We start from the raw sequence: 27793 nt of genomic DNA on the forward strand, positions 1-27793 counted from the left end.
ACACAGAGCGTTAGTCAATGGGCCATGCACATGTCGTAGCTCAAGGCATGAAAATCTTTGATGCGTATTTAGTGCGGACATAAAGGCTGTTCTTCCTAATGTGAATAGCCTCAGTTTAAATTCGCCATGTCTTTACGTACGTCGCACACAGGGCACATTGACAATCTTAGACGTACAATTTTAAATAGGAATGTAATGAAGAGCACTAGAACAAGGCCAGCCAGATCATCTCTTCCATGCCTGCTGTGCAACCAGTGGGCCAGCCGGATCGCCAGCGCTTAGCAGGAGTGTGAGCCGTTCGGGCAACCAGCTGTTCCTGCTCTGCGTCACCTGCCAGCTCGGTTACGGAGATACGTTACCCTCGGAACTCTTTAGTGCACCCATTACATTTGGTGGAAGGTGCGGGTATTCAAGAACATCTACACCCTGGAACTCCGGTCTCGGACTCTGCCTCCCGTCATGCCTGACTCTTCCCAGCCGACGTCGCCGCCACCCCCCGTTGCCTGCTCTGGCCCTGTCCCGCAACGCCATCCAGTGGTTTTCAGCGGTACGGATCAAGAGGACGTCAATGACTGGTTGGCCACGTACGAACGGGTGAGCTTGCACAATCGATGGGATGATACCGCCAAGTTAAATGCCGTCATATTCTACCTTGCGGGAGTGGCTCACCTGTGGTTTAAAAATCACGAAGCCGATTATCAGTCCTGGTCCGCGTTCAAGACCAGTTTCGCTACAGTTTTCGGTCGCCCTGCCGTCCACAAGTTGCGCGCCGAGCAGCGGTTACGAGAGCGAGCGCAACAACCCGGTGAAACATTCACCTGTTATATTGAAGAGGTTCTCGACCTATGCAAACGTGTGGATGCGTCTATGCCCGAAAATGACAAATTGAAGCACATTTTGAAGGGCATCGCCGATGATATTTTCGAAAGGTTGATCGCCAAGAGCCCGCGGACTGTAGCAGAGCTCATGAACTTATGCCAAAGCTACGACGAGTTGAGGAGGCAGCGCGAGTTGACTAGGCGCCCCTCAGTGGCTGACGAGGCCCTCTCTTCCATGACAGCCTTCTCTGATCGTTCCTCCTTGCTCACACAAATCCAAGCTTTCGTGCGGGAGGAAGTTGCACGTCAGCTTTCTCTGCTACCCTTCGCTGAGCTACAGCAGCTGCTGCTGCAACAGCCTCCTACACAGCTCGCTCCTACGCTCCGGCGGCTTATTGAAGACCAAGTTGTTGAGGCTCTACCAATGCAGCATCAGCAGTACCCTGCCGTCGCGCCGCTTACTTACGCATCCGTCGCCGCGCAGCCCCCTCGTCAACCACTCGTTGCGCTACATCCTCGGCCGCTACCACCCGTTCATAATCCCGTTCATCGACCTGCTCCTGCCTTTACTAATGCTTGGCGCACGCAAGACGACAGGCCCATATGTTATGCCTGCGGTATTCCCGGCCATGTTGCACGACTCTGCCGCCGCCGCATGCTACACTCTGATGAGTGCAGCATGCGCCGACGTGCAGCCTTTCAACGACACTTATTTTAGTCGGCAGTCGAACAGGCCACCAGCCGAGCGCCCGGTCCTTACACGTCGTTCACCTTCCCTGCGTCGCCGCTCGTTGTCCCCCATGCGTCGGCGCCCTTCACCCACGCAAGAGGAAAACTAAGCGCCGCAGTTCAGGAGGCAAGAAGTGCGTCGCCATCGACCTATACAAGTCCTCCATTGTCGCCTTCGAACGTTGTCGACCTTACTGTTGACGGCGTCCCTACTGTTGCGCTAATTGATACTGGAGCAACCGTGTCTGTGCTAAACGAACGCCTCTCTCGCGCTTTACGAAAAGTTACGACGCCACTTTCTGGGTTTGCTCTTCGCACAGCAAGCGCCCAGCCAATTCAGCCTTCAGCAGCATGCACAGCTAGAGTTGTTATTCAGGACGTTCTCTATATTGTGGAGTTTGTGGTTCTGCAGTCCTGTTCTCACGACGTGATACTTGGGTGGGACTTTCTTTCGCGAAATAACGCCGTCATCAATTGTGCACGTGCTGAAGTCGAATTATCGCCTCCGTGTGACGTGCCCCTAGTCGGCACCACTTCTCTTCCCGCTAAGCTAGTTCTTCGAGAAGACATCGCCATACCACCGTACTCGTCTACCGTTGTTCCCGTCTTCTGTGGCGCTGTCTCTGAAGGCGCTGTCCTCTTCACTCCTTCAGAACTCTTCATGACCCGCAAAGGCGTTCCCCTCCCTTTCGCCGCGCTTGACATTTCAGCTGGTTTTAGCGCCATCGTTGTCTGCAATCCGCTTCCTACAGCCCTGATGGCTCTTTGCGGTGAAGCGCTTAGCCATGTTCAGACTCTTGATGGCATGTTTATAACCGACGTGCCGGATGCTTTGTATGAGCTCACTGACTTCTGTGCACTTTCCACTTCTGCTCCGCCATCACCTGACTTATTCACACCTTTCATTGCCGATGACCTTACTTCCAAGCAGCGCTCCCAGTTTCTTCACCTGCTTGCCCAGTTCCGCTCTTCTTTTGATGTCGCTCAGCCTACTCTGAGTCGCTCGTCAACCGTCAGCCACCACATCGACACTGGCTCCAACGCGCCATTGCGGCAGCGCCCGTACCGCGTATCCGTCAAGGAGCGGCAGGTGATCAGTGAGCACGTGGACGACATGCTTCAGCGCGGCGTCATTCGATTTTCCAATAGCCCGTGGGCATCACCGGTAGTTCTTGTCACAAAAAAAGATGGTTCTATTCGGTTCTGCGTCGATTATCGCCGTCTTAATAAAATAACGCGCAAAGACGTCTACCCTCTACCGCGCATTCACGACGCTCTGGACAGCTTGCAAGGCGCTAAATTCTTCCCTTCGTTAGATTCACGCTCGAGCTACTCGCAGGTCCCGATGTCAACAGTTGATTGCCCTAAAACTGCATTCACTACGCCAGATGCTTTATACGAAATTAATGTGATGCCATTTGGCCTATGCAATGCACCTGCTTCGTTTGAACGAATGATGGACAATATCTTGCGCGGCCTAAAATGGAGCACGTGTTTGTGCTACCTCGACGACATCGTTGTGTTCGCCCCTGATTTCAGCACGCTTCTTCGCCTTAGGCAAGTATTGACGTCCTTGACCAACGCAGGCCTGCAACTCAACCTGAAGAAGTGCCAGTTCGCCGCGCGCAAGCTCATGATCCTAGGTCACGTCGTATCACAAGACGGCATTTGCCCCGACCCATCAAAACTTCGCGCCGTGGCAGAATGTCCGAAACCTAAGACACTCAAAGAACTCCGCGCCTTCATCGGCCTCTGTTCTTACTTCAGACACTTTGTTCGCAATTTTGCCTCGATAATCTCACCTCTGACACAACTCTTAAGTGGCGCCAATGACCTATCCTCCTGGTCTCCTGCATGCGACACCGCGTTCGTGACCTTACCTCGTCTCCTGACGTCTCCTCATATACTGCGACACTACGACCCCACCGCCCCAACTGAAGTGCATACCGATGTCATTGGTATTGGCCTTGGCGCTGTCCTTGCGCAGCGCAAGTCTGGCTACTCCGATTACCTCGTTGCTTACGCCAGTCGTGCGCTGACCAAAGCGGAACGAAATTACAGCGTCACAGAAAAAGAATGCCTGGCCATCGTTTGGGCACTCGGGAAGTTTCGCCCCTATTTATACGGCAGGCCTTTCAATGTGGTTACTGACCATCACGCCCTTTGTTGGATGTCCTCTTTTAAAGACACGTCTGGACGCCTTGCCCGCTGGGCTCTGCGAATTCAAGAATACGACATACACGTCATATACCGCTCAGGTCGCAAGCACACTGACGCTGACGCTCTGTCCCGCTCTCAGCACACACGGCCTCCCTCTCCACCATTAAGGCGGTATCCTCGGTCGACATCGACACCTTTGCATCAGAAAAGCGCAAGGATCCTTGGGTGGCCTCTCTTTTGGATCTCCTTTCTGGCTCGCCTGCATCTCCCATCTCCCGCTCCCTGCGTCACCAGGCTGTCCATTTTGCTATCCGGGATAACCTCTTGTATCGACGCAACTACCAGTCCGATGGTCGCAAGTGGCTCCTGGTTATCCCTAGGACTTTGCGTTCCGACATGTGCGCGTCTTTCCTTACTGACCTACAATGTGCACACGCAGGCGTTTTGAAGACGTATGAGCACCTGCGGCAACGTTACTGGCGAGGAATGTTTACTTTTGTGCAAAAGTTTGTCCGCTCGTGCCCGCAATGCTAACGCCGCAAATCTCCGCCTCATCCGGCCCACGGTTTATTACAGCCGCTTCCGTGCCCTTCTCGTGCCTTCGACCGTGTGGGAATAGACCTGTACGGGCCGCTACCGCTCACACCCGCTGGAAAACGATGGATTATTGTCGCAGTTGATCACCTCACACGCTATGCCGAAACCGCTACTCTACCTGCAGCGACCGCCAGTGACGTTGCATCCTTTCTGCTCCATCGTTTCATTCTTCGTCATGGCCCACCTCGGGAGCTGCTGAGTGATAGAGGCCGTGTGTTTCTGTCGCAGGTGGTTGAAGCTCTGCTTGCACAATGCCGCATAGTTCACCGGACCACCACGGCGTACCATCCTCAAACTAACGGGCTTACAGAGCGTTTCAATCGCACCCTTGATGATATGCTCGCCATGTACGTTTCATCGGAGCATACAAACTGGGACATCATCCTCCCATTTGTCACGTACGCATATGATACGGCTACACAAAGTACCACAGGATTTTCTCCATACTTTCTTCTCTATGGTCGAGATCCTTCCCATACCATCGAAACGGTTTTGCCTTATACACCAGACACGTCAGAATGTGCTCCCGTTTCAGCCGTCGCCCGATACGCCGAGGAATGCCGTCAATTAGCCCGAAAGTTCACCTCCGCTGACCAACAACGACAAAAAGCCAATCGTAATGGCGACGCTACGAATCCGAACTTCGCTCCCGGCACCCTTGCCTTGTTGTCCGTGCCTTCGACCACGCCTGGACTTTCGACAAAACTTCTCTCGCAGTATGATGGACCATACCGTATCGTCGAACGCACCTCCGGTCAACTATGTCATAGAGCCGCTTACATCGACATCCGACAAGCGCCGCCGTGTCCGGGATGTTGGTTACGTTCGCCGCCTGAAAAAATTCTATGACCCGCTCGTCTCCACGTCGTAAGTCGCCAGGATGGCTCCGCTTTTGCACCGGGTGTAATTGCAATGAAGAAGAAGAGTACAAGAACAAGGCCAGCCAGATCGTCTCTTCCATGCCTGCTGTGCAACCAGTGGGCCAGCCGGATCGCCAGTGCTTAGCACGAGTGTGAGCCGTTCGGGCAACCAGCTGTTCCTGCTCTGCATCACCTGCCTGCTCGGTTACGAAGAGACGTTACCCTCGGAACTGTTCAGTGCACCCATTACAGGAAGTACTTAGTATTTGCGACATTTAGGTGGATGCTGAGTAAATATCAGGCTACGCGGCATGCGAAACTAACGCATTGGACCGTAAGTGCGAATATGTCCATGCTGCTGTTCTGAGCCGGCTCAGGCAGGACGCTGCGCATGCCTCACAAAGCAAGATACCATCTTGAGCTGATCCATCACGCATAGTGAAATCTTTTGGGACTTTCTCTGAAGAGTTGTATGCTGAACCAGCAGCAAATGAGCGCGTAACAATATATTTTATACATTCCCCTCAGGGGGAGGGCAGTCACTGCAGTGCTGCACGCTTTAGAAAGGAAGAAGGAAGACTGTGCTAATCGCAGAGACTGGCCCCATCGCTAACCAGGTGCCGTCTCTCTACCTATTTGCGATTACTTTCATTGTTCCTGTGTTGCTCAACAGCCTCAGCCTCCACAGGCACCTTGTTTGGTTCAGAAATGAAATAGCCCTATTTTTTTGTGCGCGTACGTCAGTGGGAACATGAGCGAAGATTGATCATTTTTATTGTGATTATTGTTAAAATGTGTAGGACATAGGGACATGGCTTGATTGGTAGTCGGATAGTATACCTAATGTGCAACTGTAGGCACCTTTGAAGTATCCCGTAAAGCCTCCGAACTTTTTTTAAAGGCACTAGCTACACGATACAACCGAAGAGCAAGCGAACAGCGTAAGGGTTCGTAACACGCGAAAGGGCGCCTCTCAAAGACTCTCCCATACTAATACTTCAACTAAAGAAATTCGTTCTGAGTATTTGTGACAGTTCGCGCCGACACATGTGACACACATCAGATATTGTGTCAAAGGACAGTAAATCCGTGTAATGCGCTCGTAGGCAAATTGATCTTGGTGATGTGCTTACACATATGTCTAAGCTGAGAAATAGGCAGCAGTTTATCGTATAACGCAGTTATAAAATTTCTTGCTATGCTTGCATTCACTCTGCGTGGTGCAGCGAGTTTTTTCCACGTCTTGCTACCTGCTGCTTCACGCCGACCGCAGCGCCGACATCTGCAGCGGTGAAGCTCGACGAGTACGTAAACAGGGGTCCCTATGCGTGTCAGAGACACCACTCATTGCCACCGCGGACAGGCAGCCGAGAAACTACGGAAAATGAATTTCGTCCCTCGATGCGGTGCCTAAAAAATTCTGGGCCATATCGCGTTTTGTATATTGTTTGTTCCACCTGCTGCACTGCCTGTTCGTGCAGATCTTCCGTGAAGAGCGTGGCTGCCTAGCAACGTGGGTTTCTCGCCAGCTGGTAACCAGCGAACTTCTATCATGCGCCAATTTGACAGCATGCCTCTTCGACCGCTCACCTTCGCTACCCTCTCCGTAAACTCACGGCAGCAAGGGTATCCTAATCCTGTTATACAGGTGCCGAAGTCAGAAAACTTCTTGTTCGTAAAGTATTTTTGTGCATATGGGCCTTGATCTTGATACTGCAGTCTGAAATCAGACTGGAGTATCGAGACACAACAGCGTCATTTCTGTACGTGTGCGCTTTAAAGTCACATGCGTGCAAGCACGCATGTACAAACTAAGCTTCTACCAGCTGCGCCATCGAAAATTTCTCCAGACCATTGCTTTAAGGGGACAGAAAAACTAATTTGAAGAGAGATAGCGGAAATTTGGTCTGTAAGAAACAAGCCAACCAAATACTAGTCACGGTAAAAGCAGAGGAATTCAGACTGCTTCTCTCGGACACATACGGTAGAAGGATACAACTGGAGGATAACGTTAACACAGTCGTAACGAATTAGGGTTCAAAAAAAACTATTTTATTGAGGTTTCAAATAAGAACGACACAGCATGAAAGTCTCCAACCTAAGAAATCACGTTGGATCGGTTGAACTATCGTACTGATGATCAAAAGGAAAATGTGTGACATTCGAAATCATAACAGTTGAAAGATTATAACAGTTGAACTGGTGCAAGTAGGAAACTTGGCAGTCTGAGGAACAACATTCATCCAGACAGAGACATTCAGAGCACTATCATCATCAGTTTTTGATATAATAAAGGCAGCAAAAGAATTCTATAGTTAATCCTACAGCCCCTCTCTACCTTTTTGTGTTGTACAAAATATTCACTAATGTATTTACAAATAGAATCAGGAGAATACTTGACTTCAATCAACGAAGAAACGAAGCTAACCTTAGCAAGGCATGTTCAGTATTAGATCACATACGTGTCATCTGTCTGGTATTCGATAACTTTTCGGAATATAACGGATTGGCCTTCACAGATACCAAAGAAGCCTTTGATTCAGTAAAAGAAAAACTAGCAGTCATGGTAGTGTAGCGCAGTCAAGGGGTTAAAGTCAAAGTTTCTGTAACATGAGTATTTAATTTAAAAAAAAACAGTTATCGGGTATGCAAACAAAATCACGAAATAGGCTTGACGGGTTTGTATCCCTAAACAAAAAATTCAGATTGGCAACATAATGACAGCAGCATCTATGTAACGCCCACCTGTCACAAACAAGTACATCGCTCATAAAACAAAAAGGATGGATTTTAGCTATCTATTTAGAAGAACCTGTAGCGGAACGTTTGTCACTTGGAGCCACTCGGAGCACTTTGCGTGTATTCGCGGTCTTCATTCACGCTCAGAAAAACACTTTTATGCAGACGTACTGAGCAAGAGAAAACTGTATTGGAGTTTTTAATGTGTCTCTGGAATTTCCTCACTCGCACTTTTCATCGAACTATATTATTTGAGATCCAAAATCAAGGAAGGGGATGATAGATAGATAGATAGATAGATAGATAGATAGATAGATAGATAGATAGATAGATAGATAGATAGATAGATAAGATAGATAGATAGATAGATAGATAGATAGATAGATAGATAGATAGATAGATAGATAGATAGATAGATAGATAGATAGATAGATAGATACATAGATAGATAGATAGATAGATAGATAGATAGATAGATAGATAGATAGATAGATAGATAGATAGATACATAGATAGATACATAGATTGATTGATTGATTGATTGATTGATTGTTTGATTGATTGATTGAGAGAGAGCAAATGATAAATGAAAGGCAGGGAGGTTAACCAGAACTCACAAAAACATGCGCGTGCAAGCAGGTTGAATGACACTCGCTCTGCAATTACCGTTCAAAACACCTGCTGTAATAAATCATTTTATGTTTTAAATTTCACGCTTCTTCAAGTCAGTATGCCCTCCGCTGAGAGGGTGCAAGACCATTTGCTCCAGTCGTGTGACATAACCACCCATCCCCAATGAAAACACTGCTTTAACGCACCACCAATGTTCCGACTAGAGAGAGAGAGAGAGCAAATGACAAATGAAAGGCAGGGAGGTTAACCAGGACTGAGCCCGGTTGGCTACCCTGCACTGGGGAAAAGGAAAAGGGGATGGAAAGATTAAAAGAAAAAGAGAACGTCTACTGGGGATATCGTTCGGCCACTCAGTCCGGATCGCAGACGGTGACTCAATCCGGTAGCTTTCAAGTATCACAGCAGCGTTTTGGTGGCCTTTTGTAGCTAGGATATGCGAGGCCATGGTAACAAGATCTTGTTCAAGATGAGCGGTTTTCTATCTAACTGATTTAGGGCTGTGCAGAGGCGATGTCTTTCATCTTCAAAAGATTGGCAGTAGCACAGTAGATTTTCTATAGTCTCCTCGACACCGCAGGCATTGCACTCGACGCTATCAGCCATTTCAATCAAACACGTATATGCATTGGTGAATGCGACGCCCAAACGTAAGCGGTACAGCATTGTTTCCTCATTTCGCGGAAACCCTGGTAACAGCCGGAGTTGCATAGATGGGTCGAAGGAATGCAATCGTTCTTGGGTGGATTCAGGTGTGTGTCACTTCTCCAATGCCATACGGTGCGCCAGCTTGTTTAGGTGTTGGGCTGCGTCGGTCCGCGATAAAGGTACAGAAACAAGGCTTGCTCCTTCGTGTGCTTTCCTAGCAGCTTCGTCAGCGATGTCGTTGCCGGAGATACCGCAATGGCCAGGCAGCCACTGAAACACGACGTCGTGTCCTTTCGCTATCATACGGTGGTGCATTTCTCGTATCTCCGACACTAGTTGTTCACACGACCCGCGACGAAGAGATGACAGAAGACATTGTAAGGCCGCCTTCGAATTCCAGAATATTGCCCACCGATTAGCAGGTTGGTTGTTACTGTAATCAACGGCACCTCGGAGGGCAACAAGCTCCGATCCGGTCGATGTCGTCATGTGAGAAATCTTGTATCGGATAATTGACCGTGATGGTATAACCACTGCGCCGGTGGAGCTGGTCTGAGTGGAAGAGCCATCCGTATATATGTGGACTTGGTCAAAGTAGAAAGTGTGCTTGCTTCAGGGCCAAGATAGGCCGATCGGTCTTCTTTCTTATCCCTGGAACCGTAAGACGCACTTGAGTTTGTTTTAAACACCACAAAGCTGAGGTTGAACATGCTGAGCGTATGAAGCCCGATGGTAAGGAGGCACGATGGATGCTTACCTCGTTGGAGAATGACGTCTGTGGTCGTTGTTCTAGCAGGCTGACAAGAGAGCCTGATTGCATCCGTGAACCATGAAGAATATTGGCCCTAAGTGTGTCGGTGCTAATGTAAGTCGTGTTCGGATGATCTTGAGCCATTATAATGGTCCCTGCTGTTGAGGCGCTCCGCGGAAAGCCTAGAGAAACACGTAGTGCCTGTTCTTGCATGCTCTGAAATCCTTGAAGGTTTGAGTTGCATGTGTTAGGAAACACGGGAAAGCTATAGCGTAGGAATCCGAAAAAAGTGCTCGGTATAACTGTAGCAAGGAGCCCACTGACGACGCCCATGTTTTGCCGGCGATGAACTTGAAGATGTGAACAATAGATGTGAGCTTCTTCTTCAAGTGGGCAACTTGAGGACTCCAAGGGAGATCCCGGTCAACAATGACAGCCAAAAACCGATGATTTCTCTTGTAGGAGGTAGGCTGGTCATTGATGCGTACTTGATTATGAGACATCGCTTTTCGAGTAAAAGCGACTAGCGCACATTTTTCTGTTGAGATGGTAAGTCCTTGTGTGTGAAGATAGTCAGATGCCTGTGTTGCTGCTTTCTGTAGCCTTGCGCGAACCTGCAGGCGAGTGACCGCTGATGTCCAGATGCAGATGTCGTCGGCGTAGATTGAGACACTGTTTCCGGTAGGGATTCGGCCAGCCAAAGAAGCGCGAGGTTGAAAAGAATAGGGCTTAGAACACTGCTTTGGGGAACGCCTCCGCATGTATAGTTGTTGGTTGTCGGACCATCTTCCGTACGTTCGAACAAGGACCTTTGTGTCAAGTAGTTTCTGATCTATCGATATACAAGCCCTCCTAGTTCAATTGTCAAAAGTACGTCTAGAATGGTTTGATGGGAAATGTTGTCGTAAGAGCCTTTCACGTCAAGAAAGAGTGCTACTTATAATCGCTTCCAAGATTTTTGCTGCTCTACAGATGACGCTAGATCGATGACACTGTCAATCGATGAACAGCCTCGTTGAAATCTCGCCATAAAGTCAAAGTAAATTTTGTGGTGTTCGAGGTGCCATTCGAGACGCATGAGGATCATACGTTCCGTGAGCTTCCCGACGCAGCTGGCAAGTGCTGAAGGCCGATACGATGCCAGTTCGAGCGGTGACTTTGCTGCTTTTAGCAGAGGTACCAGGTGGCTGCGTTTCCAGTCTTGTGAGACGACACCATCTTGCCATGAACTGTTAAAAAGGCTGAGGAGCTCTCTACGTGCTTCTCGACCTAGGTGGTGCAAAGCAGTATACGTTATGCCATCAGGCCCTGGTGAAGACGAACACCTACAGAGCGTCATAGCAGCTTCTAACTCAATAGAGAATGGAGCGTCCATACTTGTATCTCGTGGACCGGGAATGTCGCCTAAAGCCATCCTGCTAGTAACAGCGCAAAATGTAGACAAGAGACGAGACAAGAAGACACCACAAGCAGCGCTTGTGGTGTCTTCTTGTCTCGTCTCTTGTCTACATTTTGCGCTGTTACTAGCAGGCTGGAAAACCAACAAGCCCAAGCTGCAATTCTAGCATAAAGCCATGTCAGGGACTAAAACTGTGCCGCCGGCCACTTTCGCACAAAATTCCTCTGCAACGTCTATCTCACGGCGGTTTTGATAGAGAGCAAGGGCGTTAAAAGGGCGTCGTTGCTGGGGAATTGAGCAAGGACACCGTAGGGTACGCCACACACGAGACAATGGCTTCCGGGGGTCCAGTAACTCGCAAAAGCATTTCCATCTTTGATCCGCTAGCTTATCCATTCGTCGTTGTATCTTCTTTTGCATGTGCCGAGATACTCCAAGGTCAAGAATTGACTTCGTGCGCCTGTACCTTCTTTCAGCTCGGGGACGTAGTGCTCGAAGCCTTTCCAATTCAATGTCATTCTCTGTACGCTTTGATGAATCTGTGACGCAGCGGGTACAATCTTGCATTGCGTCTGCAATTATGTCTTCTAACCTGCGGGCGATATGTTTCTTGCATGCGTCTTCTACACGATCTTCAAAGACTGGCCAGTCGATTTGGCGAGATACCACCGGTAATGCGGCATCTAGTCCATCGATTCTCACATAGGTCGGAATATGATCACTTCCATGGGTTTCAATATCAGTCAGGCAACGTGATTTGGAAGACACAGGTTGTCATTTAGAAGACACAGGTTGTCGCCTGATGCAAAGGATATTAGTGACCTGCACCACGAATTTATCCTGGAGCGTCCCCATATATGGTGGTGAGAGTTCAAGTCGCCTGTTATTATCTAAGGACCGGGAGTAGTAGCATAATATCTTTTAGTCTTTTGCAATCAAACTGACTTGTTTGTGAAAAATAAGTAAGCAAGAGTAAAGAACAGCCTCTTCTTTTTCAGAGTAACTCAGACGTATTGGTTACCGTCGTGTGACGCTACGGGTTGAGAAAAATACGTAAGGTCCTAGCGAATGTAAACCAGAACCGTACTACTTCGGTCACACGTGGTTGAAACGAATGGTTCATATCCTGATAGTCTTATGGAGGCTTATAAGTTCGGTTCACAGATGACCAGTATACGAAAGTGGTTTTCAAACATGAACTGCCGAAAATCCAAAATAGGCGACCTCAGGCCTCTCGCATTCCATTAGAATATGGAGGCGCTTCTGACATCATCCCTGAACGATCGCTGTTGTTGTCGATGAGCCATGGTTCTGCTGTAGAAGTTCGCAAACACTGGATTTCTGAAGGCTTGCTAGAGCTGAGGTGATGGCACCCAGCACTTGCAACGCACTTCGAGCTGTTGGTGTCTGTAGCTTGTCCAGAAGAACACGAATAGCACTCACCAGACAGCAGATCACGACGACAATTTGTTGATCTTGGTTCGTCAATTTATCAGGAGCAGATGAAGTGTCCCTTGCTGTAGAAGTATGATTTCGCTCAGTAGGGGCATGTAGCCTCAAAAGTGCAGGCCAAGCGTCAGCTGCCGTGCTGTTCGATGCACCCTTGTCCTTTGAGCTGACTGCGTTTTGCCTAGGCGGAAGGGTGGGCTCTCGCTGTGCAGAGGCTTTGGAGGTTCTTGATCGACGTCGGCGACTTGATCAATGTCGCTTAATAGACGTTGCTGCTTCTCGGTGAGACGAGTGGTCTCTAACCATTTTCTTCAATATTGCCATTTCCTTTCGAATCAAAGGGCATTCCTTCGAGGATGCATCGTGAGGGCCGCTGCAATTTGTGCAGTTCAACACACTGGCCTCCCACGTGTTAGTGGTGTGGGGCCCAGTGCATCGAGAACAAACGGTCGTGTTATTGCACACACTACTCACATGGCCAAACTTCATGCACTTCCAGCACTGCAGCGGTTTTTGTATAAAGAGGCGAACTGCGTGTCGCAAGTGGTTGACTTTTACATGCGATGGGAGGGATTCGCCCTTAAACATGATCTTAAAACACCGTGACGTGCAGAGACGAAACGTGTTTGTGATGACGGTGTTTTCAGTAGCTGGCTTAATTAAGACCGACAGATCGGAATCGACAATGGTCTCGTCAACATTGTAAATTACGCCAGTACTGACTTGTTTGCCCAGCGGAATATGAGGGCGGACTTTCATCCCGTCAAGTTCCGCGACTTTACGCAAAGAATCCAATGCAGCCGCGTGTTCTACGTCAATCGCTAGGACGTTCTTACGGGTTTTCCCTCTGATGACTTTGATTTCATTCAGAACCAGCGCCTCTAGATGGGAATACACTGCTTGCCTGTTGAGGCGTCTCAGCTTGTCAGTGGCGAGAACAGGCGCGAACAGGATGGTGAGCACCTCGGTTTTCCTAGGAGATCTCACGGTGGACTCAATCGAATTCGATGATGTGCAGAGAAACCTTCGCTTCGCTTTGCGACTCCGCACCAGCTCGGAGGTGTCGTCCCAAGATGCTTCACTGCTGACATCGTATTTCATCGTGTCGTCGCTGTCAGTGTCTCTCTCCGTGCCGTTGCGCTTCCTGGAGGCAGCCGCCGCTGGCACTGCCGAGTCTGGTGGACGCGCCTGATCTGCATCGCAGTTAAGGAGGAAACAGCAGTTCACTGGCAAAGTCTAAGAAATTCGCAAAATGAGTAGAGCTAGATGAAATGAGTAGAGCTAGACAATAGATGGAATAGCACCCTGTGGTATAAAACCTGTTTATAACCTTTAAACCACAGAATATTATTTTAGGAGTTTGTTAATTAATTCAGACTCATTATGTACTTAGGCGGAATGCAAAAAATAGTCTTAGTATCTCTAAGAAACGGCAAAATACATTACCTTCTTTAGGTCCAGCTACGTGGCATTTGCACGTTTTTAAACCTTGGTGCATGATAGTTGAGACAGCCTCTCTCTGTATATTTTTTCTTATCTGCTGTCGACCATTCGCTCATATAGTTAAATCGAGCGCCTCAATTTTGTTTGTTCTTCATATATATATATATATATATATATATATATATATATATATATATATATATGTGTGTGTTACATGTGTGTGTGTGTGTGTGTGTGACACATATATATGGCAGGACGTGGGGCTGGCCTATTCGGGTCCTGTACAATATTGTCGCGAAGAGAGTATACCCCGCGGGGTCCTTTTCTTTCTGTCCACGAATATTTTGGGCTCCTCGATGAGGGGGCATCCTTTGTGCAGAAATAACAGCGACGGCGCCTCGGGAATGTGCTCTCGCCCGGCCGACGCCGCCGCTCCTGAGACGTCACTACGTGCACGTGTCACGCCCTCTTCCCACGCTCGGCTGTATCAGGCGTCAAAAATTGATTAGTTATAGCCGAATTGATTTTGTATGCGGAGTGTTTATGCGACCATTTTTGGGCTCCTAAACTCTGGCTCTTATTCGATGCTGTCGGCCTGCATGATTGGTCGAAATAACCCATTGGTGGAGAAGCCGGCGCCTCCCGCTTGTCCGCGGGTCCCTTGAATGCTGCAGAAACTCATTTAAGGAATGGTTTCAATAGTTTTGAAGAGAGCAAGGAGACAGCAGTTCACGGCACCACTTCCCCAAAGGAGACCAGGCCATGCAGGCAGGCCGTCGACGACGGGTATGACATCGTTTTTATGGAAATATGTGTACAGTTTAAACTAAAAGTAAATGCCAAGTTAACAAACCTAGTTGTTGGAATGCTACTTCTCGTTGTCGTACCTGCGCATCTGGACTTGTCTCTGCCGGACCTCATCCCCCTTCATCTTCGTCTCCCGGGTGAGCTGATGTGTCTGATCTCTAACAGCTTCGTCAATTCGCTACAAAGTGGTGGAGGTACGGGGTAGTGAAGACGCCGCTCTACTATCATGAGCCATGATAACAAATGTCCAGGAAACTCCCTCTAATAACTCTATTATAGTACCGAACCCCCTGCAGTTTTCGCCACCACATCTACCCCTTTTATCGCACCACCAACCTTCAGAGGTGCGCCAGAAGAATCAATCTCCGAATGGCTTCTTTGCTACGAACATGTAGCGTCACTCAGCAAGTGGAGTCAAGCCACAAACATTAAATTTTTGTATTTGGCATCGGATTGGAACGCAGAAAAAGTGGCACACCACTCAAGTTTTAACGGGGGCACCTAATTCATGGGAAGAGTGGGCGACATTACTAAAAACGTCTTTCACCAGTCGCCACTCAATCGAAATCGCATATTTGCGGCTGCAAAACCGGACCCAGCTGCCATCAGAGTCCCCCGAACAATATTACTATGATGTTGTGCAGCTGTGCGCCAAAATTAATCCGTCTATGACTGTAGAGGAGCGGTTGCGGCACCTCATGCGCGTCTTGAGTTCGGACGTGCTGGATAAAATCCTTATTGCAAACCCGGACAGCTGCTCTGCCTTCCTCCAAATTTTAGAGCGCATTGATCTGGCAGCTTTTTCGATGCTGCATGCGTCCCAGCCACTACAAGTCGGCACCCATTTCTCTGCCGGCCAGCAGTCGTGGTACCCATAAGCGTCAGCACCTCATGCCGGAGTGACACTCGCTGTAGCAACAATGCAGCCGCCTTCGACATGTATCGCTACCTGCGCTGCGGCAGAGCATCATTGCCCGCGAGCTTCCACTGACCGCGATAGGGACTTGAGGGCGATCGCGGACACCATCGCCTCATTATCTAACCGCCTGTAGGCTATTGAAGAAGATGCACGTCGTCCTCCAGTGCATTGGCCAGCGATAAATACCAGTGATCATGGCGGGCGACCACACTGCCAGCTATGCGAGCGCATCAGCCACATCGCGCCCCAGTGCCGGCAACTGTGCCAAGAAAACTCACCCCAATGGAAGGAGCAGCGCGACGCTCTGGATGAGCAGCTTGGATCGCCGGGCGTAGGAGACCCGTCCGGCCGAGCATTTGGCAGTTTGCCGAAAAGTAAGCCCCTCGCATCGCCTGTCCGAGCGAACTGGACTGACGCAGAGCTACGGCAGCGCTCCAACTTTGAGCAGAGAAACTCCGGCACGCTTTCCCGACTTCCGCATGATTCCGCACCAGCAAGCGAAGAAAATCCCTTACCGTTGCTCGTGATGCATCACGTGGACATTGGGGAAAAGCAGAGGGAGGATCCGTGGATGAAAGAAGTGATATAGCACCTAGAGCAGCCGAGTGCGCCCATTGTCAGGAAAACGAAAAGAACGGCACGGTGCTTTCGGTTGATCGACGGTGTGCTGTACAGAAGAGCGAACAGGTTTCATTGAGGTCGCATGACACTCGTTGTTCCAGGGTGTTTGAGGTCGGAGGTGTTACAGCACTGTCATGTCGATAGTTCGGCGGGCCACCTCGGCGTCAGGCGCACCTGGGGGAAAGTTCGCCGTCGTTATTTATTTATTTATTTATTTATTCAAAAGAACCTTACAGGCCCTATGGCGGGGCATAAAGTAAGGGGGGCATATTAAACAGTAAAATGTATAAAAAGTACAAATTTCCAACAGGAACAGTGCTATAAAAAGATTATCGTGTTACACAATATTGAAGGCACTAGGAATACAAAGCAATATCTGAAGGCACACGAACACTTGTTACTGGTAACAGAGCAAAGGAATACCGTTTATGAAAATGATATACAACATGGCAAAAATGCACGATAACATACACTAGATTGGTCACTCGTGAACGGTAATAAATGGGAAAAGCATGAGTAACTGAGAGTGGAACGTGTCGGGATTAGATATGGAGGCTTTGTTATCAGGGAGGTCATTCCAGAGACGGATGGCACGTGGTAGTGCCGATGAATTAAATGCATTTGTTTTACCGTATATGCGCATGAAACTGAACTGATTATGTAATCTGTGTGAAAAAGAGTGGGGTATTTGTAGTTGCAACCGGGTTCGTTTATTAGTGTAAATATATTTGTGCAATAAGCACAGAAGAGCGATGTTGCGGCGGATATCTAATGGGGGCAACAGTAGGTCTAGTTTAATTTGTGTAATGCTCGAGTTTATACTGTAGTTACGGGATATGAACCGGGCTGCTCTGTTTTGTATCATTTCCGTCATATGAGAGAACATTTCTGGCCGAAGATGTTCTCTCATGCCAGCAAATACGTCCTATCCTGCTCTGACTGCCACAAACAACCGCTCGCCCCCAGAAAGTCAGCCAGTGCCGCCGCCGAGACCTTCCAGAGCGGAATTCTTTGCCATAATATATCGCAGATTCAAAACACAGAAACAGCTGCGCTCAACATTCGAACTAGGGAGCATCGTAATGGTCGGTTAAGTTTTTTCCTGGTTAATCTCCGTGGTTTTCCTGTGTGTCTACCTTTCTCTTTCTCATCTGCTGTCAACCCATTGCTTATCCTAATTTACCGTCAACTACTAGAGATTACAGCGTCTCCTAGGCGATCACCGAGGTCCACTGGCGTCTTGTGAAACTGGACGGAAGCGCTTTCTCTTCAGCACCCTTATCTTGCGAAATAAGCACTTTGCAGATATACAGCCTGAAGGTGAAGGGTGAGCGCTATCGCTGGATGGCCTCGAGCGCCGCCAAAACGGTTGCGTCTTGACAACCACCACAAGATATATAGCGAAGAGCCACTGTTCGTTCTCATGGATTAAGTGTTGAGAAGGCCTCCTTGTTGCGTTCCTCTTCATTAAATTGTTTTCCTCGCGAAATTCATTTGCCCTTTTGCAAACCAGATCGAGATACACAATAAGATTTAAATGAATATTGCATTAAATATTATTACGCAATAATTGTAATTAGAAAAAGTTATCATTACAGAAAACCATCACCAAGAGATCCCTACGAGCGTGGTTCAGTGTGATTCATACGAATGTTTTATTTAGCGACCCACATTCAATGTTGTTGTCGACTATAACTTTCACTATAACTGCAGATCCTGCTTTCCCTCATCTGGCGTCGAGGAGCGACGCGACGCCTTTGTGCGGATGTTCACCTATTCTGCACTGCCTGTTTCTCTCCCTTTACATCCGCGATGTGGCGATTGACGGGCTGTCACTCACTCCTCGCCCCATTCCGGAAGGGCCAGTGAGCGACGTGACACAATATTGCAATGGCTTCCGGGACACTTCAATATCAGAGGGAACGACCACTCCGATGAACCCGCCCGATCTGCACATGAGAGTGGTCAATGTGGTCTAATTTCGCTTTCACGAACTGTTGCTGCGGCTGGGCTGTGACCAATGTCCCGTGAATGTAAATTGCCCTTGTAGGAGTCGAACGTTTTCATTTATTTATGTATTTCCTCAAAGGTCTCTTGTTGAGACATTACATGAGGGAGTAGGGGGTTAGGGACAAAGAAAGATGCCATAAATTACAAAGGGATATTTTCGATGAGTCGCTTGAATGCAAGTGGGTCAATGATAGTCGCAACTTCGGTGGACAGGCCATTCCAGCCTCGTGTTTAGTGCAGAAAAAAATGATTGCTGAAAAGTCACGGTATGGGCTTGCGGGGATATGCTGGGTTAGAGTGACTGGTGCGGGCAATGCCATGTGCTATTTTTATGTGCGGGTTGTCAAAATGCAAAGAATGGAAAAATTTATGAAAAAGGTTAAGACGTGCTATTCTACGGCGTGAGGCTAGAGAGGGTAAGTTTATTTGGGCTTTTAGTGCTAAGATGCTTGAATTGTACGAGTAAGTTGACAGAATAAATCGTCTCGCACGGTTATGAACCGACTCGAGGGCTTTAATAAGGTTATTGTGGTGGGGGTCAAAAATAGCATCGGCATACTCCAGCTTGGGCCGCACCAAGGTTTGAAACGCAAGTTGTTTAATAGGGGCAGGAGCGAGGAAACGGTTACGGCGTAGATAACCTAGAGTGCGATTAGCAGAATTTATTATGTGGTTAACATGACAGGTCCAAGTTAAGTCACGCGAGATATACACACCAAGATATTTGGATGAATCAGTTGTTGCAATCTGCATGTTATTGATGCTATAATTAGGCATATCGTAATTACGACGGCGATGAATAGACATCAACACGGTTTTAGCTACATTTAATGACATGAGCCAAGTGTTACACCAGTTTTGTATGTGCGATAGCTCATTTTGTAACGCCAAATGGTCGGTGGGGTTAGTAAGTGCTCGGTAAAGCACACCATCATCTGCGAAGAGTTGCATATGAGAAGAAATATTACAAGGCAGGCCATTGATGTATATTAAGAAAAGTACGGTACCTTGAGGTACGCCTGAAAGCACGGATGTCAAGGATGAAGAGTGAGTTAGCGTACACGAACTGCTGACGGTTAATTAAAAAACCCTCGAATCCAGCTTAGAACACAAGGATGAATGTTAAGACAGGATAACTTTATTAAGAGACGACCATGAGGGACCTTATCGAACGCTTTTTCAAAATCTAAAGATATTGTGTCAGTCGGGATGTTACGATCTAGGTTTAAATGTAAGTCGTGCAAGAAAAGAGCAAGCTGGGTGTCATCATTTGTCGATTATGTTTGTCGTCCCTATAACTACAGCCCCATCCACCAACTGGGTTAGCCCGACTCGAAAAGACCATGCTGTACCAATTGTGGCTCGGCACCGCATTTACTAACTCCTATGCATTCGTCATTAGAATAGCCGACAGTCAAACGCGCGACACATGCACCTGTGACGAGACACTCACACACTGCTAGCGCTATAGTGGCGAGAGGCAAGCGATGTGCACAGTGCTGGGCCGACTTTGCAATCGTTCGCTGTAAGAACAAGAAGTTCTAGGCCACTGTCCCCAAAAAGGCCCGCGCAGTAAACTTTATTCATGCTGTTGAAGGTTGGAGCGCCTCCGAGTGTTCTGAGCTCGAGCGCGGCGCTTTAAATGAAGCAGGCGCATGTGTTCCGAGCGCTTGATTTCGACCAGCCGAATGGGAACAGCACCGCGAGAGCGCTCTAGAGCGACTAGTGCAATGCACCATTACTGGCATATCGCGCGGGGAACCATACTATTTATCTAGATAGATAGATAGATAGATAGATAGATAGATAGATAGATAGATAGATAGATAGATAGATAGATAGATAGATAGATAGATAGATAGATAGATAGATAGATAGATAGATAGATAGATAGATAGATAGATAGATAGATAGATAGATAGATAGATAGATAGATAGATAGATAGATAGATAGATAGATAGATAGATAGATAGATAGATAGATAGATAGATAGATAGATAGATAGATAGATAGATAGATAGATAGATAGAGCTTTAGGGACACAATGACCATTACATGTGCACGTCGTATGAGCGGAAGCGTTCTAGAGAAAGAGCACAGCATGCTGTGTGGACATTCTCAGTGACAAGGTAGGCTTATACAAACCCTTTACTTTTGTTTAATTTTTGTTTAAGCATTTTCCTATGAAGGTGCAAAGACACTGAAACAAGTCCATTCTATTGGTGTGCCACTGCAACAAATGTCTGACAAAAAAAAAGCAACTTGCATTCCCTCCATCTTTGAGAAACACGGGAATCAAAGGAACACTGCCAAAAATATTACAATAAATGACGAAAAGTACCTTCGCAGCTCTATTTCCAAGCATTTGACGGTAAAAATGACGGCTGGCCGTCATTTTGCAAGGCATATCACCACGACGTACAGCACACGGAAGACAATCGAATTACGTTATTATCGCAAGCAATTTTTCTCAATGCGGTAATTGTGCGTCTCTACTTCCCTCCTTGTCAACGGAGGAGATGTAAATGTGTTGTCGAAATGACGCCGGTGGCTTGGCGAAAATGATAAAATCATCACGGTTAGAATGACGACTGGTGTAGGGGGAAACGAGAACGCTCTTTGTCCGCAGAAAAATACGTGGAACGTCCGTCACACAAAGTTTCTTATTAGTTATTCAAACGAACACTCACGAATGGCTAGCCATTTCGTGCACAGCAATTTAATTCCAGCAGGAGCTCTTTGCATGGGCGACCGTGGTGCGCAGATACGTTCCGGACATTATAGTTTCGCGTTCACCTTTCACGCTCCTGTCGCCGCGCGGCACTATGTGCTTGGAATTCGCAGTCTTCGCCGCGCTGTCGCAGTGCTCTCCGGAGAAGTGACGCGGGTGGGTCCCTTTCGCGGCTCTTTAGACGGGCCGCCGGACTCGCAGGGGCTGCTGGCCACCGAGGAGGAGGCCCTAGGACGTGCGCGATCCTGGCTCAAGACGCACCCGTGCCACCAGTACACGGTCCCGGCGGGCTCCGGCGAGGCGCATCAGCGGACGCTGGCGTTGGCGTTGGTCGATCCGGCTTTCTTCGACCGCTGCTCGGTGGAGGCCCTGCTGCACGTGCGCGAGCTGCAGCACCAGCTGCTCGTCCAGCTGCCCACGTACGCTATGGGCTGCACAGTCGGCCGTCTCCGAACGCGTGCCTGCGCTGGCCGCCAAAAGGCGCACTTGGCAGAGTGAATAATAGCTGCAATTTGTCATGGGGCAGCCAATAAGCAACGACGCCTCGATAACTCTAGCTCTCTCTTCGCCTAGGTGTTCGCGAAGCCAACTAGGCATCTCGGCGCTCATTCCCTTTTTCTTCGGCCGTGTAGGAGAGCAGCTGTTGCAATGTTGCTGTTGTCGTTATTGTTGTACTAGCAGCCACAACAGCCAGCCTTTCTTGTCTTTGTTCGTGCGAGGCACTAGTCGCGCAGTGGTGGAAAATAATACCACGTGTTTTCACGCAACGACGACGGAGGGCGAAATGGAATGTTTCCTTTGCGCCAAGCATGTCCAGGGAAATTAATCTGGTACAGTAACAGTTTATCTACAGCCAAACGACATCTTTGCACATCAATTTCTATGCGTGAAACGAGGATGTGCCTCGAGTAAAGATCTCGGCGTAGTTATCTGCCGATATATATATATATATATAATATATATATATATATATATATATATATATATATATATATATATATATATATATATACATTGCCAACAAACACTGACACCAAGGACACCATAGGGGAAATTATTTGTGCTTAATAAATGAAATCAAGGAAGATAAATTAATAGAAATTAAAGTAGATGAAAAAACAACTTGCCGCAGGTGGGAACCGAACCCACAACTTTCGCATTTTGCGAGCGATGGTCTACCAATTGAGCTACCGCGGCGCCGTTTCCCCATCCACTTTCTTGGGCATTTATGTGTCCTAGTAGAACCCTATGAGTGTTAGCCAGCGCCACCACTCAAACACCAAAGCGAAATGCGAAGGTTGTGGGTTCGGTTCCCACCTGCGGCAAGTTGTTTTTTCATCCATTTTTTGCAGTAATTAATCATTCCTTTATTTCATTTATTAAGCACAAGTAATCTAAATTTCCCCTATGTTGTCCTTGGTGTCAGTGTTTGCTGGCATCTTTTGATATGACTAATAAAAACCGGGCCCTTCGGTTATATTTATATATATATATATATATATATATATATATATATATATATATATATATATATATATATATATATATATATGTGTGTGTGTGTGTGTGTGTGTGTGTGTGTGTGTGTGTGTGTGTGTGTGTGTGTGTGTGTGTGTGTGTGTGTGTGTGTGTGTGTGTGTGTGTAATTGTGGCTGAGGAAACCACGCTGGCCCCGGTAGTAAAACGAAGAAAACGAGTGTACGACGTACGTTGGATTTGCACAGAATATTTTACTGACATTTCGGCTGGTGAACCAGCCTTTGTCAATGTATATCACGTTTGACCGGCAGCTGCCTTCTCTGTTTCTTACGGGAACTCACTCACAAAGCATACACTTGCCACACCGCAAAAACTTGATCTGCAGTAAACTTGAAACCGGCTTGTCCACTACTTGGTATTGATGCACAGTATTCAAAAAACGAACTGCCTAAAGCTATGTCGGACGTACGTACGAAGAATCCAGTTTGTTGCCTTAAAGGTACGGTGTACTGGCGGGTCCATACAGGTGTAAGGAGAACGCCCATGCACAAGCGCGTTCCGCAAAGGTTCGCACTACTTTTAGAATGCAGTGGTTCGAGTACGCACAAAGCTGCTTCTGATATACACGCATACTTTCCCGTCATCGCAAGTGCCAGCTTGGAACCTGCACGAACAAGATGGAGGAATACGTGCCATAGCCCATTTCGTTGACAATCAGGGCTCGTTATTCTAACGAAATAGGCGTTTACAAGCGAATCCATGTGTTAAATACTTTATGGGACCAGAGGTTAGAGTATAATGTACGTAAAGCGCACAAGAATCGACCTTCGAAACGCCGAAATCAGCAAAAATAATGCGGCAAGGACCTCAGCAGCTTTTAGGCAGTGGTTAATATGACAACTAGAAAAATGTGTTCGCCAGCTTTATCGGTGGCCTTAGCGGTAACGTCTGTGCCTGCCACGCTGCGGTCCAGGGCTTGATTTCTCTTGGGATCTTAATTATTTCCTCAGTTGTCTTGTTTCTTTTTTCTTTATGTATATTTTCTTTTTTTTTAGAAAGTGTCTCTGACGCAGCGAAAACATACTCGCCCTTACATCTGACAACGCCAACTGATAGCAAGCAACGCGTCCTCACGGCCTCTCGACAGCCAGGCCTAATGCACCGTCGAGTCATATGTATGCACAAATACTTTTATTCCGACAATAACGGGGCAAGAAACTTGCTCAACGGCGTGGCCCAATGGTCCCATGCTTGTGGCAGTCCGGCAGCAGTGATCACAGCCTGCTCCCTGTCGTCTTGCCTTGCCAGAATTAAGTGGCGAAAACGCTTCTCCCACATCAGGCTTACTGTTGTAGCCAAAAATAGAAACAAAAGAACAAGACAACTAGTAGTAATCTGGTATCCAATCCAGGTACCCAGCGTTGCAACCAGAGACTTTGCCGTAATTCTAACAAAGCGGACAACTTGCGACAGTTTCTGCACTTGTAATTTATAACTACTGGCTGCAAACTGTTCACCTTTCTGACGCGTGATCTTTGTTGATTTAGGAATTTCTAAAGACAGATTTTTGTGCGTTTTACTCAAGTTCTACTCTAACCTTCAACTTAATGCACTGAACATATAAACAGCCACTGCATGTTTCGTTAGAAACGCGAGCCCTCAGCCGTGTTGGCACTGATTACCAGCGAAGTGAGAAGCTACTGCACGTGTATTGTCGATCACATTTGCGCAGAGCTCCATGAATACAGCGTTCGCTACTTTATGTAGACGAAGCTAGCAGCATCAAAGTGGCAGTGTGTGAAATCTACTGACAATGCCGAACACGCTTTTAAACGTAAGCAGAACCACACTATAAGATATATTTCCTTAAAAGAAGCAGAAATTTTCTGGCGGCTGCCTCGCCAGAAAACTTTTGTAAAGCGTCGTTTTCTATATTAAATTTGTTTTTGTTATTTAAGAAGTTTTTTAAGTTTCACTTCAACATAATTTTTCTTTTGTTTGTTCGAAAGCAGTTGTCTCTTTTATATTACAGGAAAAGATCTTTTTTTTCTGTTTTAAATTTTTCTGGTATTTTACTTTTCTTTCTGTTCCACGGTACTTCATGTGTAACGACTACGTTCTGTCGCCATGAATAGTGCGGTAACAAGGAATGTCGCTGAAGCCAACGTTTTGGCAGGGGCATTGCTCTTCGTGAGGACGAAGAGAACTTCCCTTGTCGAAACATCTGCACCCGACATTCCTTGCTCAACTACTGCTTATTACTTCTAGCCTCCATCTTCCTGTCAACTTCTGTCCTGTTTGGATTTTCTATCGCGCATCACAGAAACATTGTAAAATAACAAACACCATGCAAATATGCAGTTTGTTTCAAAACTAAAATTAGGTCTTTATGGTAAAAGCTGAAAATGTTTAACTGTAGCGCAAAAAGACAATTCACACGTAGCGAAGATTAGTTTTAAACAGCTGAACTTAAAAAAACACTCAACTTAAAAAACGGAGCGCTCGTGTGCATCTTCGTTCTTTTCGCTTTACTCAGTGTTACTGCGCTGCTGGCCAATGTATTCAGCGCTTTCTCTCTGATTGGCTGTGAGAAAGAATTTGTAACTTAGGGTATTGTAGAAGAAAACGGATTTTTGTTTCATTTTACATGGAAAGATCCTTCAGAAGGTAAATATGAAAACAGGAATACTAATAGAACCGCTTATGTGCAGTAGGTTCAAAAAACAAGCAACACCAGTTTTCCTCCAGTTGTTATACCAGCGTAAAGGTCAATTTCCAATAAGCTTCCGCTTGCCATGGATTGCAAGTATATGTAAAAAAGGAAGGAGAAGAAAAAGTACATGCCCATTCAAAGCAAGGAAAGCGAAGTAAATAAATGCGTGCGCTTTTCTATTTTATAAGCCCTGATAGCCAGTTTACTCAACTCATCCAACCCTGTCAATCAAATGTTTTTTGAAAAAGGGACCACGTGCATTCATGCACAATTTTGAGACACACGATAGCGTCAACCTGGGTGTGCGGCATGTATTAGGCTTCAAGCTAGGCATGAAGAGCGTTTCATGTCACAGTGTCTAGATATTGTAAAGCGCACGTTGAAAAGTTATTTGTATTTTCAAAATGCAAATACAATCGAATGCTTTTTGATCTATAAGTAATCTGTTTTTGAAAGTCAGATATCGGTTACGTTTGTCATCGCTGACTGGTGAAATACCAAAACTCTTCTCACCCAAAAATTGCCTTTTTCTATTTTTTTTAACGCTTGTTTTTTTTATAAACCAAGGCATCGGGTATTTCATGGAGCCAGCGTGACAGCGAGTAGGCAGCAACTATAACACTGTGGTAAATGGTGCAACAAAGAAGAGCCAGGGTACAGTTGGTTTCACAAAGAAAATAGAATAGTTCTGTTGGAAGCCTGGGCTCGGTCGTCCGGGTCACCAATTTGTGGGAGGCGACGCGAAGAGGCTGTGGGCCAGGGTTTATTTATGCCGGCCAACCACGGTGCAGCGGGACCTCGACAGCTGTCGAGCGAGCATGCCTGTTCGTTTCTCGCGCTATATCTGAGCCTGAGCCCTCATCATCTTCGCCGGCTTTAGTTCGTCGCTACAGTTCTTTATTGTAAAGCAAGAAAAACTGATGAATGTATAAGCGATATGAAAACAATAGAGAAACAGCGATCTGCTCAGCAAGGTGCGCTGCAGTCACCATAGGATGGTAAGAACTCGAATTAGCCTAGACATGAGGAGGGAGCGGAAGAAACTGGTACATAAGAAGCCGATCAATGAGTTAGCGGTAAGAGGCAAAATAGAGGAATTCCAGATCAAGCTACAGAACAGGTATTCGGCTTTAACTCAGGAAGAGGACCTTAGTGTTGAAGCAATGAACGACAATCTTGTGGGCATCATTAAGGAATGTGCAATAGAAGTCGGTGGTAACTCCGTTAGACAGGATACAACTAAGCTATCGCATGAGACGAAAGATCTGATCCCGAAACACCAATATATGAAAGCCTCTAACCCTACAGCTAGAATAGAAGTGGCAGAACTTTCCAAGTTAATGAGCGTAAGACAGCTGACAAAAGGAAGTATAACATGGATAGAATTGAACATGCGCTCAGGAACGGAGGAAGCCTAAAAGCAGCGAAGAATAAACTAGGAATTGGCAAGAATCAGATGTATGCGTTATCATTACTATTATGGATGGGATATTTGAAGTGGCTAAGGAGTTCTATAGAGATTTATACAGTACCAGTGGCACCCACGACGATAATGGAAGAGAGAATAGTCTAAAGGAATTCGAAATCCCACATGCAACGCCGGAAGAAGTAAAGAAAGCCTTGGGAGATATGCAAAGGGCAAAGGCAGCTGGGGAGGATCAGGTAACAGCAGATTTGTTGAAGGATGGTGGGTAGATTGTTCTTGAAGGACTGGCCACCCTGTATACGCAATGCCTCATGACTTCGAGTGTACCGGAATCTTGGAAGAACGCTAACATAATCCTAATCCATAAGAAAGGAGATGCCAAAGATTTGACAAATTATGGACCTATCAGCTTAGTGTCCGTTGCCTACAAAGTATTTACTAAGGTAATTGCAAATAGAATCAGGAACATCTTAGACTTCCGTCAAACACAGGACCAGGCAGGATTCCGTAAAGGCTACTCAACAATTGGCCATATTCATACTATCAATCAGGTGATAGAAAAATGTGGTGAATATAACCAACCTTTATATATAGCTTTCGTTGATTACGAGAAAGCATTTGATTCAGTAGAAACCTCAGCACTCATGGAGGCATTGCGGAATCAGGGTGTAGACGAGCCGTATGTAAAAATACTGAAGGATATCTATAGCGGCTCCACAGCCACCGTAGTTATCCATAAAGAAAGCAACAAAATCCCAATAAAGAAAGGCGTCAGGCAGGGAGATACGATCTCTCCAATGCTATTCACAGCGTGTTTACATGAGGTATTAAGAGACCTGGATTGGGAAGAATTGGGGATAAGA

The 27793-nt window shown here is 47.0% G+C and overlaps 1 protein-coding gene across 2 annotated transcripts in view; it reads left to right on the top strand.

The window, feature by feature from the left end:
• Positions 1-27793, top strand: part of LOC142588625 (uncharacterized protein CG3556) — a 148128-nt gene that overhangs the window by 22899 nt on the left and 97436 nt on the right. The window contains exon 2 of one of the 2 annotated variants that reach the window (XM_075700463.1): positions 21514-21731. In XM_075700463.1, the coding sequence (XP_075556578.1) occupies positions 21514-21731 (218 nt within the window). Of the gene's footprint in view, positions 1-21493; positions 21732-27793 lie in introns of both variants that reach the window. The other variant, XM_075700461.1, reaches the window with a different exon arrangement.

Source organism: Dermacentor variabilis, chromosome 1 (genome assembly GCF_050947875.1).
Source record: "Dermacentor variabilis isolate Ectoservices chromosome 1, ASM5094787v1, whole genome shotgun sequence".
NCBI classification, from domain to species: Eukaryota; Metazoa; Arthropoda; class Arachnida; order Ixodida; family Ixodidae; genus Dermacentor; species Dermacentor variabilis.